At 36.3% G+C, this 17,543-nt stretch overlaps 1 protein-coding gene across 4 annotated transcripts in view; it reads right to left on the minus strand.

Annotated features, from left to right (window-relative positions):
* The window catches only part of Dmxl1 (Dmx like 1), a 137,585-nt gene that overhangs the window by 108,869 nt on the left and 11,173 nt on the right, over positions 1-17,543 (minus strand). For all 4 annotated transcript variants that reach the window (XM_060377291.1, XM_060377290.1, XM_060377289.1 and 1 more), the window contains exons 3-7: positions 15,399-15,470; positions 13,174-13,252; positions 11,857-11,989; positions 5,463-5,529; positions 2,900-3,078 (exon numbers count right to left, since the gene is read on the minus strand). In XM_060377291.1, the coding sequence (XP_060233274.1) occupies positions 2,900-3,078; positions 5,463-5,529; positions 11,857-11,989; positions 13,174-13,252; positions 15,399-15,470 (530 nt within the window). The remainder of the gene's footprint in view (positions 1-2,899; positions 3,079-5,462; positions 5,530-11,856; positions 11,990-13,173; positions 13,253-15,398; positions 15,471-17,543) is intronic.

Consider the following 17,543-nt stretch of genomic DNA (forward strand, 5'->3'; position numbering starts at 1 on the left):
TGTCGAATCCGCCAAACCTGTGCCTTCCTGATATCCAAACCTCTGATTTCCCACAGGTGAGGGACCATGGCTGGGTCAGTCCATGGCGCATATATATATATATATATATATATATATATATATATATATATATATCAAACAATGAAATTAAAAGTAAGCAAAAATAACAAGAAGAAAATAAGTCAAAAGTCCAAGGTTCATATTGTCAATGAATAACTAGCAGAATAGAAACATAAAGGAAGAGCAGAAGGCAGTAACTAAAGGGTAGAATAGACAGCAATCAGATGAAGCAAAAGAACTTACAGAGAAACAAAACAAGTCAGGGTGGTCCTAACTCAAAAGCAGGACAATGATCTTAATGTATACATAGATTCAAGCGACTTCTCAGGCTATCTATGATCAAGCTAAACAACTGGCAGGTAATATATAAAGGTACAGAGACTGTTGAATTGCATTTCTTTGTCAGGGTCTCCCTTGCTCCCTTTTTAGTTAAAATGTCCTCTAAGTACGTCACGCTAACATACTGGAGCTCCCCTTCCTCACTTCTTTTGCAACGTTTATTCCCTTGATGATCTATCACAGTGGTTCTCACCCTTCCTAATGCTGTAACCCTTTAATACACAGTTCCGCATATTGTGGTGACCCCTAACTATAAAAAATATTTTTGTTGCTACTTTAGAACTGTAATTTTGCTGTTATGAATCGTAATGAATGTATTTTCCAGTGGTCTTAGGCAACCCCTGTGATAGGGTCGTTCAACACCTCCAAAGGAGTCATGATCCACTAGTCTATCATACTGACACAGAGGCCACACAGAACACAAAACCAACAACAATCAATAGATTTAACCTGACAGAAAATAATCCTGTGATGGATTACATGTCCCCAACATCTGTCCTATACTGATGAAACAACAAGCTAAAATAGTTTTGCAACTTGTCTCCAGTCAACTTTCGGGAGTTCCTGAAGGATATCACCAAACCTCCCTAGCTGTCCTATAGTAGCCACTTTTTAAATAGTAAAGTATCTGTTCACTATACAAACACAGCTGTTCTTTCACAATTCAACAGTCTCTCTACATTCAACTTTATTTAAGACAAAGTTTCATGTATCCCAAGCTGGCCACAAATGCACTCCACTGCAAGAATGACTTTGAGGGGCTATAGAAATGACTACTCTTCCAGAGGACCTAGGTTCAATTCCCAGTACCCTCATGGGCAGCTCACAACTGTTTGTAGCTCCAACTCCAGGGGGTCTGACACCTTCAAACATACATGTAGGGAAAACACCAATGCACATAAATAAATCTTAAGAAAAATTACTTTGAACCTATGATCCTAAGTTTGATCTTCAAAGCCATGTTAAAGGAAAGAGACAGAGAGAAACACTGTAACTATAAAATAACTACTGCTTCATTGTTATTTGCAGTACCCCTAAATGTCCCAGTTTTAGGCATCTGCTGATCACCATGATCAGCTCTGTCAAAACTTAAGTATGCAAGTTAGTCCTCAAAAAATTCAGTAATCCATAAGCCTGTTTAGTATTGTGATAGCTAAAGCATCAATAAATGAGAATATTCATTTATTATGTATCAGAAGAAGTTACGTTTCTATAAAACAGTACTCTTAAAAGACAAATCTGTGATAACCAAGCTGGAGTCACAATTTTTTTCTTTTTATTTTTGGTTTTGTTTTGTTTTCTGAGACAGGGTTTCTCCATATTGCCGCAGCTGCCCTAAACTCACTCTATAGACCAGGCTGGCCTCAAATTCAGAGATCCGCCTGTTCCTGCCTTCAGAGTGCTGGGATTAAAGATGTGTGCCACCACTACCTGGCTCACGTTTAACTTTTAAATTAAGAATTAACATACAGAATGAAGATCATTTTATTCAAAACCTATTTTTAGAGGTGTTGGCAACATAGTACTAGAACTTTAATGAATCTGAGATAAGGTTCCTTCCACTGACAGTACTGATTACTCCTATCATTCTCTTTTAATTTGAAGACTCTGACACAAATTAAGAACAGAACTATTACTTTCCCTAGATTTTCTCTTCCACACTAAATTTGGACTAGAGTGCTAGGATGAGGACAGTAAACTCCTACACTGTAGCTCAAAAATCTAGGCATATAGCCTGTTGGTCCAAAAGGGCAAAATAATGTCAACAAATGACATCACCACAGTTCTACTTGAACATCTCAAATGCTGAAACTCAACAGCACCAATAATGCAAGAGATAGATAACCAAATTAGGAATGCCTTGTAGTACAAGATGGATTTCTAGATGTACATACTAGATCTATGTAATGTACCTTAAGAACACATAAAAATTCTATGTGAGAGTAAGTTTTTCTTTTCTTTTTTTTGAGAGTAAGTTTTTCAAGGACTACAGAAAGGAAAATAAGTACTAACATGAGCATATTTTTGAACTTGTATGGGTTAAACCAATACCTAACTCAAGACAATATAAAAAATTAACTATTTTCCTCAAAGATATCCTTTGAATAAAGGGTATTTTGTTTATTTGTTTTAAAAGGAAACCCAGAGAATAAAAGTACAAGATGAAATGGCAGCTGTAAAAAAGTCAACACAGACTTTTTTATAATAAATAACTTTTTTATAATCTATGGAAGAAATATAATGGAACACAAAACATAAAGAAAAGAAAAATATGTAGAACTCTATGATAAAGACATCTGATATGGAAATAAATTATCTTAGTCTGAAATCCCTTTGAGGTTCTTAGGGTAAGCATTAATCATACTTGGCCCATAACCAGATGTATACAGCCTGGCATAATCAACTATTTTCCTAATCTTCAAAGGACCAAAGTAAGAAAACTAGTCAAAGTTGATGATGTAGCCTTAATACACAGTGAAAACACAACCAATCAACTAACCTTGGCATATATTTACTTGTTTTACGCCAGGAAAATCCATTTACAGCTCGTGGATGGGCCAGATATACAAAAGAAAAGTCAATTTCTCCTTGGGACTGCTTTCCTGAATTTTTATCTGGAGAGGTTACAGCTGGTCGCCAGTTTTCTACATTATACCATACCTTTAGAAGACAGTCATCCTAAGAAGAAAAACAAAATAAAGCATCCAGTGACCATATAACCACACACATTATTCAGGAAAGATGAAATTAAGGGCTTCTTCTCCTGTAAGCCAAAAATCAAGTAAGAGTGCAATATGATGCTGACATTGGTGGCACAACCCTCTAAGCCTGGAAGAGGCAGACAGATGTCTGTGAGCTACACAGTGAGCTCCAGGTCTGCCAAGGCTGCATGGTGAGACATACAGAACCAAAATAGGTAAGCATAAAGAAAGCAATACTAGCACCAAATTATAGAGACTATAGATAACAGAGACAGAGGAAAAGGCAGTAAGAAAATGTTGAAAATGAAAATCATTATTTAATAACTAATATTACATAAACTATTTTATTTTAGGGCATTTTAAACAAACCTGAAAACCCCAGAATCCACATGGTAGGAGAGAACAAACTCTTGAAAACTGCCATCTGCATACATACATACATACAGACAGACAGACAGACAAATACACACACTATGTTAAAAATAAAGAATTATATATTAATCCTCATTTGTACTCGAGAAATAAAGGAGGAAGATACAAAGAAATTAGTACTAGGCTCCATTTTTATTAATATTTGAATTTCAATCAGAATCCACAGCTCCACTTAGCTCCTTGAAAAGCAGTAATAATTTCAAGGCATGGTGGTGCTTTTCTTTAATCCCAGTACTAGTCAGGCACAGGCAGACAAATCTCTCTGAGTTTGAGGATAGCCTGGTCCATACAGCATGCTCTAACCAAGGCTCACGGTGAGACCTAGTCTCAAAAAAAAAAAAACTACTAAATTAATAAATAACTAAAGCTTTACTGGGGTTTTAAGAACATCTTACACTGTTTCCAGAAGGCTTTGTGCCATGATAGCAGTAATTTTAGACAAATCACTAGCGGTTTAGAGTCTGCTCTGTAAAGCAGTAATTGAAAATAATTTCAAGAAAACATACTGTTCTGAAATGAAATGACAGTAACAAAAGTACACACGCAAACACACAAACTGGTCCCCATTAAAAGTCTTATACTTTAAACAATGCTGGACATATATTTTAACTAAAAGGTAATAAACCAGTTTTTTTTCATTGATTATATCCTACATGCAAAGTACTTAGCCTGTCATTTCATATCCACTATTTAATTTAGCCATATGATTAAGGACATTCGAAGCAGGTATTGCTATCCTGACTCTACATCAGAAAAAAAAAGCCCAGAGATACTAGCTGACTTGTCTAAGACTGGTATATGGATATTTATATTTAGATCTGTCTCTAAATCTAGTTTGTTTCCACCTATGCTTTTTAATATACTACTTCAGTATTTTTCTACCTAACTTTTAAAAAAAGATTTATTATGTACACAGTGTTCTGTCATGTACACCTGTACACCAGAAGAGGGAACCACCATATGGTTGCTGGAAATTAAACCCAGGACCTTTAGAAGAGTAGCCAGCACTCTTAACCTCTGAGTCATCTCTCCAGCTCCTCTATCTAATTTTTTATAGAAAGTAAGAGTTTTAAGGTAAGTAAATGAATAAATCAGTTAATTATTTATGAGGTTCAAAAATAAAGTATGGCTAGATGTGGCAGCGCACACCTGTAATCCCAGCACTCAGAGAGGCAGAGGCAGAGGCAGACGGATCTCTGTGAAGCCAGGCGGGTTTACAAAGCCAAGTCCAGGGCAGCCAAGGCTAAACAAAGAAAGCCTGTCCTGAAACCCACTCCCTTCCCCTAAAAAGTACAGAAGACTGGAGACAGAGGTATCTCAATGGTTAGAGTGTGTATCCATAAGCAGGAGGATATGAGTTTGACTCTCTAGGACCCATAAAAAAAAAAAAGTCAGGTGGCAACATGCTTGCCTGTAATCCTAGCAAAGACAAAAGACCCTGGAGGCTTTCTAGTTAGCCAATCTAGACCACGCTGACAACAAAATTCAGTAAAAAAAAAAAAAAAAAAGAATAAGGTGGAGATTGATTACGAAAGACACCCCTTGAGGGCCTGGAGAAATGACTCCACATTAAGAGCACTGGCTTCTATACCAGAGGACCCAGGTTCTATTCCCAGCCCCACATGGCAGTTCACAACTGTCTCTAATTCCAATTTCAAGTGATCCAACACACTTACACAGACAGACGTGCAAGCAAAACATCAGTGCACATGAAATAAATTAATTAAAATGAAAGATTTATAAAAAAAGATACTCCTTGATTTCTGGCCTTTATTCTATGTGTACAAGGCTACACATGTACCATATACCAATGTACACACAAGGGCATGCATGCACCTGTGCACTTATGCATGCACTCAATGCATACACACTCTTAAAATATAATGTAGTACAGACATACAATTGGACAATGGTATTTTCAAATTTTACCTTTCCAGCAGTAGCAAAAAATTCTCCATCCGGTGAAAATTTCATTAAATGGACTTGAGAAGCAGTTCTATACATTAAACAGAGAAGGATTATTCAGCAAGGAAATTTATAAAAGTAAGGTTTTTCTATGCCTCCTCTTGTTCTGAATAATGACACAGAGACCTTTATTTGTATTAGAAGTTTGAAGGCACTATAGCTGGGCAGATACTTATTCTTTTTTTTTTTAAGTTTTAGAATTATCTTACTATTTTTTTAATTCTTTATTAATTACACTTTATTCACTTTGTATCCCCCTGTGGTTCTCTCCCTCCTCCTGTCCAATCCCTCCCTTCCTCCACCCTCTGCCCGCATTCCTCCCCAAGTCCACTGATAGGGGAGGTCTTCTTTTCCTTCCTTCTGATCCTAGTCAATTAGGTCTCATCAGGAGTGGCTGCATTGTCTTCTTCTGTGGCCTGGTAATGCTGCTTACCCCTCAGGGGGAGGTAATTACAGAGCATGCCAATCAGTTCATGTCAGAGACTGTCCCTGTTCCTATTACAATGGAACCCACTTGGATACTGAACTACCATGGGCTACATCTGTGCAGGGATCTTAGGTTATCTCCATGCATGGTCCTTGGTTGGAGTATCAGTCTCAGGAAAGACCCCTGTGCTCAGATTTTCTGGTTCTGTAGTTCCCCTTGTAGAGTTCCTGTCCTCTCCAGATCTTACTGTTTCCCACTTCTTTCATAAGATTCCCTTCACTCTGCCCAAAAGTTGCCCATAAGTCTCAGCATCTGCATTGATAGTCTGCAGGGCAGAGCCTTTCAGAGGTTCTCTGTGTCAGGCTCCTGACTTGGTCCCTCTTTTCGCCTTCTTCTGATGTCCATCCTCTTTGCCTTTCTGGATAGGGACTGAGCATTTTAGCAAAAAGAGGCTCAAGTACACAATAAAGGACATTTGCTCAACCATGTTCATAGCAGCCTCATTTGTAATAGCCCAGAAGCTGGAAACAGCCCAGATGTCCCTCAGTGGAGGAATGGATACAGAAAGTATGGTACATCTACACAATGGAATATTACTCAGCAATAAAAAACAAGGAAATCATGAAATTTGCAGGTAAATGGTGGGATCTGGAAAAGATCATCCTGAGTGAACTATCCCAGAAGCAGAAAGACGCACACGGTATATACTCACTCATATAGACATATAATATAGGATAAACCTACTAAAATCTATACATCTAAAGAAACTAATGAAGAGGGAGAATACTTAGTTATTCTTACCCATCAATATTAGCCTGGACTACTTTCCAGCCACGTGGCCCATTACCTGCCATCTTAGTCTCCTTTTTCATCCCTGTTCCTATGTTGACCCTTTCCCTTCTTGGTCCCTATCTGTGACCATCTCACTGGGCTCTTAAGTCCTGCCTTAACCTCTCCTACTACTGGCTGTTCAGCTCTTTATTTAACCAGTCAAAATGTGATAGAGAGCAATGTTTACAACATACCTAGCAAGACAGGAAATGCTTCATAATAATAACAATACCAAAGTCTGGAATACAACCAGATCACTGTGTACAGAAATCAGCATTTGAACACAACACAATGCACAAAAACATAACAGAAACTAGCTAAAAATACCAGTACTCTCCAAATTAGACCACAGCAATTTCTCATTATTACATTTTTTTTTTATAACAGTTTTACAATCACCTTTCCCTTTATGATACAGGGTCTTGCTCTGTGGCTCAGGTTGATTCTTAAGTCCAAGTTAAGCGGTCCTCCTGCCTTTATTACACAGCTGGAACTGCAGAGTACCACAGGTTACTCTAAAAAGGTTGATTCAAGTTTTGTTGTTGTTGTTGAGAATTTTTTTTCTTGGTTTTTTTTTTTTTGGTGTTTGGGACTGACCTCAAGGGCCTGCATAGGCTAAGTACATGCTTTACAAGAGACTTTCTAATGACTCCTAACTTTTAACATATTCCAAAAAAAGAATGCTACTAAGAGAAACGTTAAATATAAAATACGTATTTCTAAGTGATGTAGATGCAGGAAATTCCAACTTTCAGAAAGTACAATAACAATATTGCAAGCTTGAGACCAATCTGGTCTACTCTGTGATACTTGAGGCAAACTAGGACTGTACAGCAAGGCTCTGTCTCAAAAAAAATTCAAAAACTTTCCTAAGAATCATATAAGCAGTAACTGTTAAAACAAACTAACAAGCAAACAAACTTGACAATCCTAAGTCCAAAGTAATAGAAAATTTCTTTTAAATGTAAGAGAATGGTTTCAGTTTTAAATCTGGCTATCTAATTTCCAGAGTCATGAATTTTTAATACTCTAATTTATATTTTTCAGACAGTGTTTTGAGGTGAATTTTGCCTTCATCTAAGATGACGTTTACTTTATCAAAGATGTCATGTGTTAACAGGAATTTAAGTAATCAAGAATTCAGTAACCAGCTTTGTCTACCTACTTCGTGCATACTTAACTTCTCAAAGAAATTTTGGTTCATTCTCTCATACTGCTTTCCCTTCTTAACATTCAAATACACTGGCATATCCAGCATTGTCATTGCTTTCCTCTTCTTCATCCAAATTCATGCTGAGATGTAACTGTGACAAACTGATTAGCAAAGCACCTCAAAGGCACTTTTTACTTCTTCTAGGTACAGTGCTGAGATCAACCTAGGTCTTAACGTATGCTAGCTGAACTAGGACTCTATGGCACGGCCCTGTCTCAAAAAACATTTCGAAGATTAGATCACTAAACTCTATCCCCTGCCCAACAAGAATTCTCTCACAATTCTTTTCCAATACCAGAAGTCCCCCACCACCATCTACATATAGTAAATTGAGATTCAAAACTGATGGATGAAAAGAAGAAAATGAAATTATCTATAATCTCATTAAAACTACAGCATTTTTCCTCAGACAAACATTAGTCAACATATCAGTATACAAATTTTCACACCTGTTCTTTCCAATCCCGTCCCATCTACTTTCTACCGAAGAGAAACAAGAGAACAGGTTGGAAATGAGCCCTTATTTATAGTTTACAGTATAACAGCACTTACTCATTTAAAAATGTTAATATTTCTGTATCTAGATGCACAAGAGGTGTTTATGTGTCTAAGTATATAGACCTATATCATCATTATTTCATTGGCTTATGGTTTTCCATGATATGCCACATAGTGATTTGAAATACTACTTCACTACTGCTTTCTCATTTTTGCTGCAACAAAGTGATACAATGAACATCCATACATTCTGTGTGTGTGTGTGTGTGTGTGTTAACAAGCAAACATTCACACTCTCACCAGGAGCAGACCTTGAGTATTGTTGTACTTTGCTTTCCAACATTGTATTAAACATCATGACCAAAGCAACTTAATGAATGGGTTCATTTCATCTTAAAGTTTACTGTCTGTCCTGAAGGGAAGTCAAGGTTGGAATTTGGAGGCAGGAACTACAGCAGAGGCCATAGAGGAATGCTGCTTACTAGCTTGCTCCGCCTGGCTTTCTTCATTTCCTTTCTTATATACCCTAGAGGCTACCTGCCCAGAGACAGCCCCACCTACAGTAGACAGAGCCCTCTGCCATCAATTATCAACCAAGAAAATGCCCCACAGGCTTGTCTAAAGGGCATTTACCTAATTGAGGTTTCTTTTTCTCAGATGACCAGCTTGTGTAAAGTTGACAAAAACCTAGCCAACAAGAATTTTGCTCTATCTCTTATCACCTTATTTTTTTAGACAGGATCTCTCACTGAACCTAGAGCTTGTCTTTCATCTAGACTAGCTGACTGGTCAACAAGCACTACAATCCACGTGTTTCTGGGCTCCCCACCCTCACACTGAGATTATACACGTGTGGTATTATGTCTGACTTTTACATGGATATAGGGCATCCAAACTCAGTTCCTCATGCATGTACAGTAAACATTTAACCAACTTAGCCACCTCCCCAGACTGTACACTCATTTTTACCCATCTGATCAATCTCTGATATAATCCTAAAGTATAAAATGTGTACATGCCTATAACCCCAGCACTCAGGAGACTGGGGCAGTAGGATTCTGAGTTCAGGGTCAACATACTAATGCCCTTGCCTTTTCTTAAAGCAGCAACTACAGTAGTCTTTCTAAAAACTCTGTATTCCTACTCAATCCCTCACAAGCTTTCTAATTCCTTCACTGTAAACAGTAAACACAAAGGCAACAGCATACGCTGGCCATGATGGTGGTGATGATTTGAATGACAATGGACTCCATAGGTCATGTTTGAGTACTTTGTCACCGGTTGGTGGAACTGATTGTGAAGGACTGGGTGTGATCTAGTTGGAGGAAGAGTTGTCATTGAGTTCAGGCTTGGAGGTTTCAAAAGACTTGTGCCACTGCCAGTATGTCCTCTCTGTCTCCTTTTGCAAATCAAGATGTGAACACTCAGCTGTTCTTGCCACCCTGCCTTTGTTCTGACACCATAGACTCTAACCTTTGAAATCATAATCAAACCTAATTAAATTAGGTTTAAAAATTATATTAAATAAAAAGGTATAAAACCTTTCATAAATTGCCTTTGTTGTGGTGTTCTGTCATAGCAACAGGAAAACTAGAAGAGTAGCAATACCAATAGTCCCACCCACTAAGGCAAGAAGATCACTTTAGTATAGAAGACCAGCCTGAGCAATATAGCAAGACATTTTCCTCTTCCCTAAATGTCCTCACTATGATGAATAAACTTCCCTTCTATATTATTCTGTGCCTTTCTCATGTCACTCTAGCCATAAGTTAAACACTCACACTTATGGAACTCTGTCCTTAATGACAAATCACTTAACCTTGCTTACTTTTGTCTTCACAGTTCTTATTCATCTAAAATATGTATTTTATTCATGAATTTATTCATGAATGTTTTTATTTATTTATTCTTGAATATAGTCTTATTTATCTAAAATATGCATTTTAAGCCCATCATCAATAAGGAACGTGATTAAAACTGAACTTTGAGATGTATTCTAGCCATCTTAAACTTCCATTTCTGATCTCTGGCTTTTCTACTTGCTTAATAAGAAACAGTATCAAATCAACAGTTATCACATCTGTTCTAAGTTGCTGTTACATTTTCTGAACTTGATTAAAGTCTTCCCTCCCTTATTACAAATACACAAAGTACATTTTATGTTCTCAATTGTGTGGAAACCTTTTGCTACACCTATACTAAGGGATGAGCCCATCTCTCTCCTCCTTTAATAAGTTAAAAGTGAATGGCAAAACAAAGGCATGGTGGCAGGAACAATTGAAAGTCCACATCTTGATCTGCAAATATGAGGCAACAAGGGCACACAAAAGCAAAGCCCAGCTCTTTCTAAAAAATTCAGGCAAAATTCTATCCTCCCTCCACATATTAGCATGTTTATACCTATAACACCATCTAATTTTGCTTTTGCAAATTTAGAATATGGGTCGGCTTTTAGTATATAGGTTTGACATTTGGTACCTGATACACTTTATATTATTACCTCATATAAAACTGAGTTAAGAAGAAAGTAACACTTAATAACCTATTTCAGTTTACCTGTTTAACACTGAACTTCCCCTAACTGTTCAATGCAACAGTCAAGCATTTTTATAGATTCCTGAGACATGATAGGCAACCAACAAACTGCTGAATGCTGGAAACCTGAAAATGCTAACCAAAATATATAAAAATTAAGCCTGAGTCATACTTATAAATTTCTAGAAAAAATATTAATAATTTGGTGTCCTTATTACCAGTTCATAATGTTTTACTCTGAATAGTCACTATTACTAAACATTACTCATACTTATTTCTACTTAGAAATAAGTCAATTGACTATTAAAATGTCTATTAATTATACATATTGCAACTTTTAAAATTCTCTCTTCATAACCCACTGCTGTTAACTAGTATGTAATCTATTCTTTTTTAACCAATTTTACTTTTAAAAGAAAGCATTAACTCCAAAGCTATCCTATTTCCCCTCAAGTTTTTATTTCCTCAGAGAAATGTTTTATTTATATAGTCAAACCTATTAATTTTCCCCCTTTCAATTTCTAGCTTTGGTGTCATATTTAGAAAATATATTTCGCTAATTCCAAATACCATTTCACTTGTCCAACAAATGGGCATGTGGAAGTTATAAGACAACTTGGAGGAATCAGTCCTCTCCTTCCACCACATGAACTTAGGTTGTCAGGCTTTGTGGCAAGCATTTATAGAGTGAGCCACCTCACTATATATTATTTAGTCTATTTATAATTTAATCTAACCCTTGACCCAAAGGTCTGTTCACAGTGAATAGACTAAAAACTCATGTATAGAACCAACTTATAAAATAAAAAATACAGGACAGATTTACTAGTTAGACTATTCAGTCAAATGCTTACTTGCAATGCCAAATGCACACCCAATCTCCAAAGTTAAGATCTGTTTTATCTGGATTTTCATTTTCAGTTTGCTTCCTTGAGTTAGTATTACACCAAAGCTGCAGACAGCTGGAACCAGTTAAAAGACGATTACCTAAAGAAATATACATGATTATTCACCATTTACTACATAAATTGTTAACAATGAGTTAAAATACATACTCAATAATTTCTTATAACACTATAAAGTACAAAAGAGTTTCTAAAAAGAAACTGAAAAAGAATAGTTTGAAGTTAGCTAGATGGCTCAGTGGGCAAAGGCATTTGCTTCCACGCCTGATACCTGAGTTCTATTCCCAGGACCCTTATGATGGAAGGATAGAACTAACTCCCACAAATTGTCCTCCGACCCTATGTATGAACAATAGCATGTACACACCCATGCATACATAAACATAATAAGTAATGTAAGTTTAATAAAGATATATATGTATTTAAAACAAGAGAATAATTTTTAAGAGCTTGGATCTGTCAAAATCCTGCTATAGGAGGAAATGATTCCATGAATCCCTACCCTTCCCTTGAGGATTAGAAACAGATAATAAAAGCTGGGGGTAGGGACCAGAGATAAACCACCCCTCCCTGATTATCTACATAGTTATCATTCCTGGAGAGAAAAGACAGTACATTTTTTGTCACAGCCACTGGCAGAGAGCCCATAGTCTTAGAAATAATCTCTCACTCAGAATCCTGTAAGAACCCTAATAAATGCAATGCATGAAGAAGGAAGGAGAGAAGGAAGAAAGCAGGGAGGGAAGAAGGGAGGGAGGAAAACAGGGAAGGAGGTAGAGAGAGGGAAGGAAGGAAGGGAAAGAGGAAAGGAAAAAAGCAAAGAAGAGAAAATGTGTTAGTTCAGCAAAAGGACAAACTTTAGATCAAAAATTCAGAAATCCCGTGTCTAAGTCTTTTAATTAGTCATGCAAACTGGATCTAACTGGGCAATATTAGACCTCCAATTTCTTATCTGTAAATTCAGAGCTTTCTAGAGTTATAAGGATTAACTGTAACTTGTACAAAGTCTGTAACTAGGGACCCTGCAATATAACGTTTTCATACCTTACAACAAGAATAGAATCTGTTTCTCTTGTGTCTTGAATATCTGGACTCCTACCTTGTTTAGAACAAAGAATGAAACAGGAAAATTCTCTGGATAAGGAAAGCCAATTTGCTTTATTTATTTTTGTCTTCACCACAGTCACACAGATAAAATATATAAGAGTAATAAAAACAAACTAGTTAAATGACATTTGTTCCAGTTAATCTTGTTATTTTCCTTACCTGTGGGATCCCAGGTTAAATTATGTGCTATTGAGTCCAGAAAAAATTGGCCACTTTTCTGCCACTGACTATAAAATTCCTAAAATCAGAAAAAAGTCACATAGATAATTACAATTAGCATCCCTTCTATCAAATGAACTAGTCCACATTTGCTGTAATCATAATAATGCAGTCATTTTTAGGAACAAAACAATTAGTCGTGAGAAATACAAACTAAACTATCAGTTCTCAACACATATTTCTGATGTGAGTACTACTAGGAAGCAAAATTACAGTTATGAAGCAGCAATGAAGTAATTTTATGGTTGAGGGTCACCATGACATGAACTGTATTAAAGGGTAAAGCCTTATGAAGATTGAGAAACACTGAATTAGATGATAAAGAAGACTATTTTTTTAAGAAAGAGGACTTTTCAAAGACTACCTATTGCTGGGGTCTGAAAGTCTACACTTAGTATAAATAATCAAGAAACATATTTTAAATGACCTCACATCAAACATTGTTCACATTATTTATTTTATTATACTAAAGTCCAAAGTTTAAGTCCAAAGTGTGTGTCCAAGAATCAACTAATTAAATATCCTTCTCTTAATGTTTCATCTCTACCTGAGCTATATTACTTCCTTAATGTAGAACTTTCACACTCTTTCAACCATCTTTTATTTGAACCTACAAATCTGTAAAAAAAATTCATGTGTCACTATATACACATATTAAAACCAGAAATATCATTACTACTTGTAAGAGGGAAAACTCCTGGAAACTGTCCTCTGGCCTCCACAGGTGCCCTCTTCCCAGTTAAAGAAATGTAAGAAAAACTTTAGATTACTTCTAGCAGTAAGGGCCTCTAATACTAGATTAACTAGGTAACCTATAGACATTAACAGAAATCAGAGAGAATGTTGGAAACTTCATTAAACTGAATGCTGATGAGTGGCCCCCAGAGTGGTACATGCCTATAAACTCAGCACTTGGGAATCTGAGACAGGACAATTGAGAGCACAAGGCTAATCTGAACTCATATGAGTTCTGTGCTTGTCTTAGGCTACATGGCAAGATTCTGTATCAAAGAGGGGAAAAGAGTAATGGGAAGGGGAAAAAGAAAAGGTAATTTGTAAGATATTACTGATTCAAGTAAAAGATACTACTGATTGACCCCCAAGTGATCAGGAGCTATGTAAGGGTATTTCTACCATTTAATTCTCTACAGTTCTAATCTTTAATATATCAACTTATAACAACTCTATTAAGAATGAATAAATGCCAGTTAATTTCAGATTTGAGGAAAGAGGGTCATAAGGTGGCTTTTATTAAAATCACATGGGAGCCCAGTGTGGCTGCACACATCTTTAATCACAGCCCTCAGGAAGCAGATGCAGGCAGATCTCTGAGTTTGAGGCCAGCCTGATCTACAGGATAGCCAGGACTACACAGAGAAACCCTGTCTTAAAATAAACAAACAAGAACAACAACAACAACAAAAAGATTAAGATAATACAGATAAAAGCAACAGAAATGGAAACCAATCCTATAACTTCTAATCCTAGTCTTTCACTTCGCTATGTTGATGCTTTCATGTGGCTTAAGAATTGCTAGTTTAATCTTTACAGTGACTACAAAGACAAGGAAAAGAATGTAACTCATCTGTTATACTCAAGAGCATTAAAATATATGAAATCTAGTACCTAACCCCAGTATTTATAAACTATTAGTTAACAAACTTTCTAATTTCTTATATACCTTTCTTATAAAGAACAGCATTTACTGACCTAACAGCAGCTATATTACGTGATATAATAAAAACAAAACAGTCCAAGAAAGGTCTTAACACTGAAAGCAAATCATGTAACTATAAGAACAAACATATAAAAGGGCAGAAAACTTAAGAGTGCCCTATTAACCAATAATAAAGTACCACTTAGACTAAACAATGGTATCTGATAGTAGCAATAAAGTAACTTCCAAACTTCCAAAGTTATTGACCCTGTCTAGTATAAAACAAAACGGTCAGAAGGAAAACAAAAAACTTTTAAACATTTGGTTGACACGATTTACTTTAATTCAATTCCTATAAAAATTTAATTATATTTTAACATGAAAATTGGACTTAATATGTATATTCAATTATGGTCTATAACTTATACTAATTTACTGTATGGTCACTTTGATATTTTTACACTAGACATATTTCAATTCTGAAGAAAAATAATAATAAATTACCGACCAAATTTTTTTCTTTTTTCGGCAGACTGACTGGTTCAAAAACAGAGATAACATTTCCATAGGATGCTGCAATCTTAAGAAAAACAATTAAGTAGATTAACATACTTAAAGATCAAAAGACTAAATGAAATAACTATTATAGCTATATTTTAAATATGCAAATTATTTTACTGATCAGTACTTGAGAATGTTAGTTTTCAAGACCATCAGATGGTATTAGAATATCAGCACTGCTACCTTCTGTATATATTTTCAAAGACTTCTCTATCTGCATTTATAATACATATAATACTAATTTTCTAACAGTCATGTCGAAATGAAAATATTCATAAACACTTAGCATGCAGTTAACAATACTATAATGTCAATTATTTTCCTCACAGAAGAAAGCATGTAAATATAATATTTGCCAAATACAAAATCTGTCATGATTTTTAACATGTGTTTTAGAAGGGCATGTGGCACACACTCCCAGCACTCAGGGAGGCAGAGGCAGGCAGATCTCTGTGAGTTCAAAGCCAGACTAATAGGTTTAAGCTATATCACATTTGAATTTTACAAGGCAATGAGAAGTTAAGAATGTTTTGAAGCTGACAAACAAGAAATACACAGATACAGTTTTTTCAGAATAATTTGGTGGTTATATGAAGAAAATATAGTGATGAGAAAATACTGGTGCTGATGTCAAGGAGTGCTTTCTTTTTTTAAATTTTTAAATTTTTATTTATTATTTATTACAATTTATTCACTTTGTATCCCGGCTGTGGCTCCCTCATCTCTTCCCAGTCCCACCCTCCTTCCTAGTCCACTGATAGGGGAGGTCCTCCTCTCCTATCTGACCTTAGCCTATCAGGTCTCATTGCCCTCCTCTGCAGCCTGGCTGCATCTCTGAGGGGGAGGTGATCAAAGAACTAGCCACTGAGTTCATGCCAGAAATAGCCCCTGCTCCCCTTACTAGGGAAACCATTTGGAAACTGAGCTGCCTAAGGGCTATATCTGAGCAGGGGGTCTAGGTCCTCTCCATGCATGGGTATTGGCTGGAGTATCATTCAGTGCAGGACACTTGGGCCCAGGTTTTTTGGTGTCCTTGTGGAGCTCCTGTCCCTTCCAAGTCTTTCTATCTCCTCCTTATTCCATAAATTTCACAGCACTCTGCCCAAAGTTTGGCTACGAGTCTCAGTATCTGCTTTGATACCCTGATGGGTAAAGTCTTACAGATGCCCTCTATGGTAGGCTCTTGTCCTGTTCTCTGTCTTCTCCCACTTCCAACATCTATCAAGTTTGCCCGTCTGAATGAAATGAAGCCTCTTCCCTAGGGTCTTCCTTATTGGTTAGCTTCTTTAGGCCTATAGATTTTAATATGTTTATCCTATATTACATGGCACATATATCCACTTATAAGTGATATTATAAGACACATATTATAAGACACTTATACCATATGTGTCTTTGTGCTTCTGGATTACCTCACTCAGGATGATCTTTTCTTGTTCTACCCATTTGCCTACAAATTTCATGATTTCCTTATTTTTAACTGCTGAGTAGTATTCTCTGTGTAAATGTAGCACATTCCAGTATCCATTCCTCAGTTGAGGGACATCTAGGTTGTTTCCAGATTCAGGCTATTACAAATAAAGCTGCTACAAACCCAGTTGAGCAAACATCCATCTAAAAGTCACTCAGAGGTACCTTAGTACCAGACACTAAAAATTTTCTTCCTGATACTTTAAGGACCTGTTCATCTTTCCTTAGTCAAACTTGTGGTCTCCTGCTCCTGGGAAGCAACCACATGGATGGTAAACTTAGCACAGATACAAGATGGGCTCAGCACACTATAGCCCAGAACTCCTGGACTCAAGAAACCCTCCAGCTTCTACCTCCAGAGTAGCTGCAACTATAGGTATGTGTCATCCTGCCTTGTTTCTTGATACTTTAGGAAAGGCTTTGATTATAGTGCTACTTATAAAAAAGAAAACTTACCTTTTATTAGTTTGATTGTAAAACCAAATTATTTCATCCTAAACTAGCCAATCATAAAATTTAGTGACTCTTTATAAAAAGCTCTTGCTGGAAGCTATCTAACATTTCCAACATTAATTAGCTCTATGCATCTGAATGATATTTAAATAAGTTTTTTAATAATAAC

This window comes from Meriones unguiculatus, chromosome 2 (genome assembly GCF_030254825.1).
Source record: "Meriones unguiculatus strain TT.TT164.6M chromosome 2, Bangor_MerUng_6.1, whole genome shotgun sequence".
In the NCBI taxonomy this organism is placed as follows: Eukaryota; Metazoa; Chordata; class Mammalia; order Rodentia; family Muridae; genus Meriones; species Meriones unguiculatus.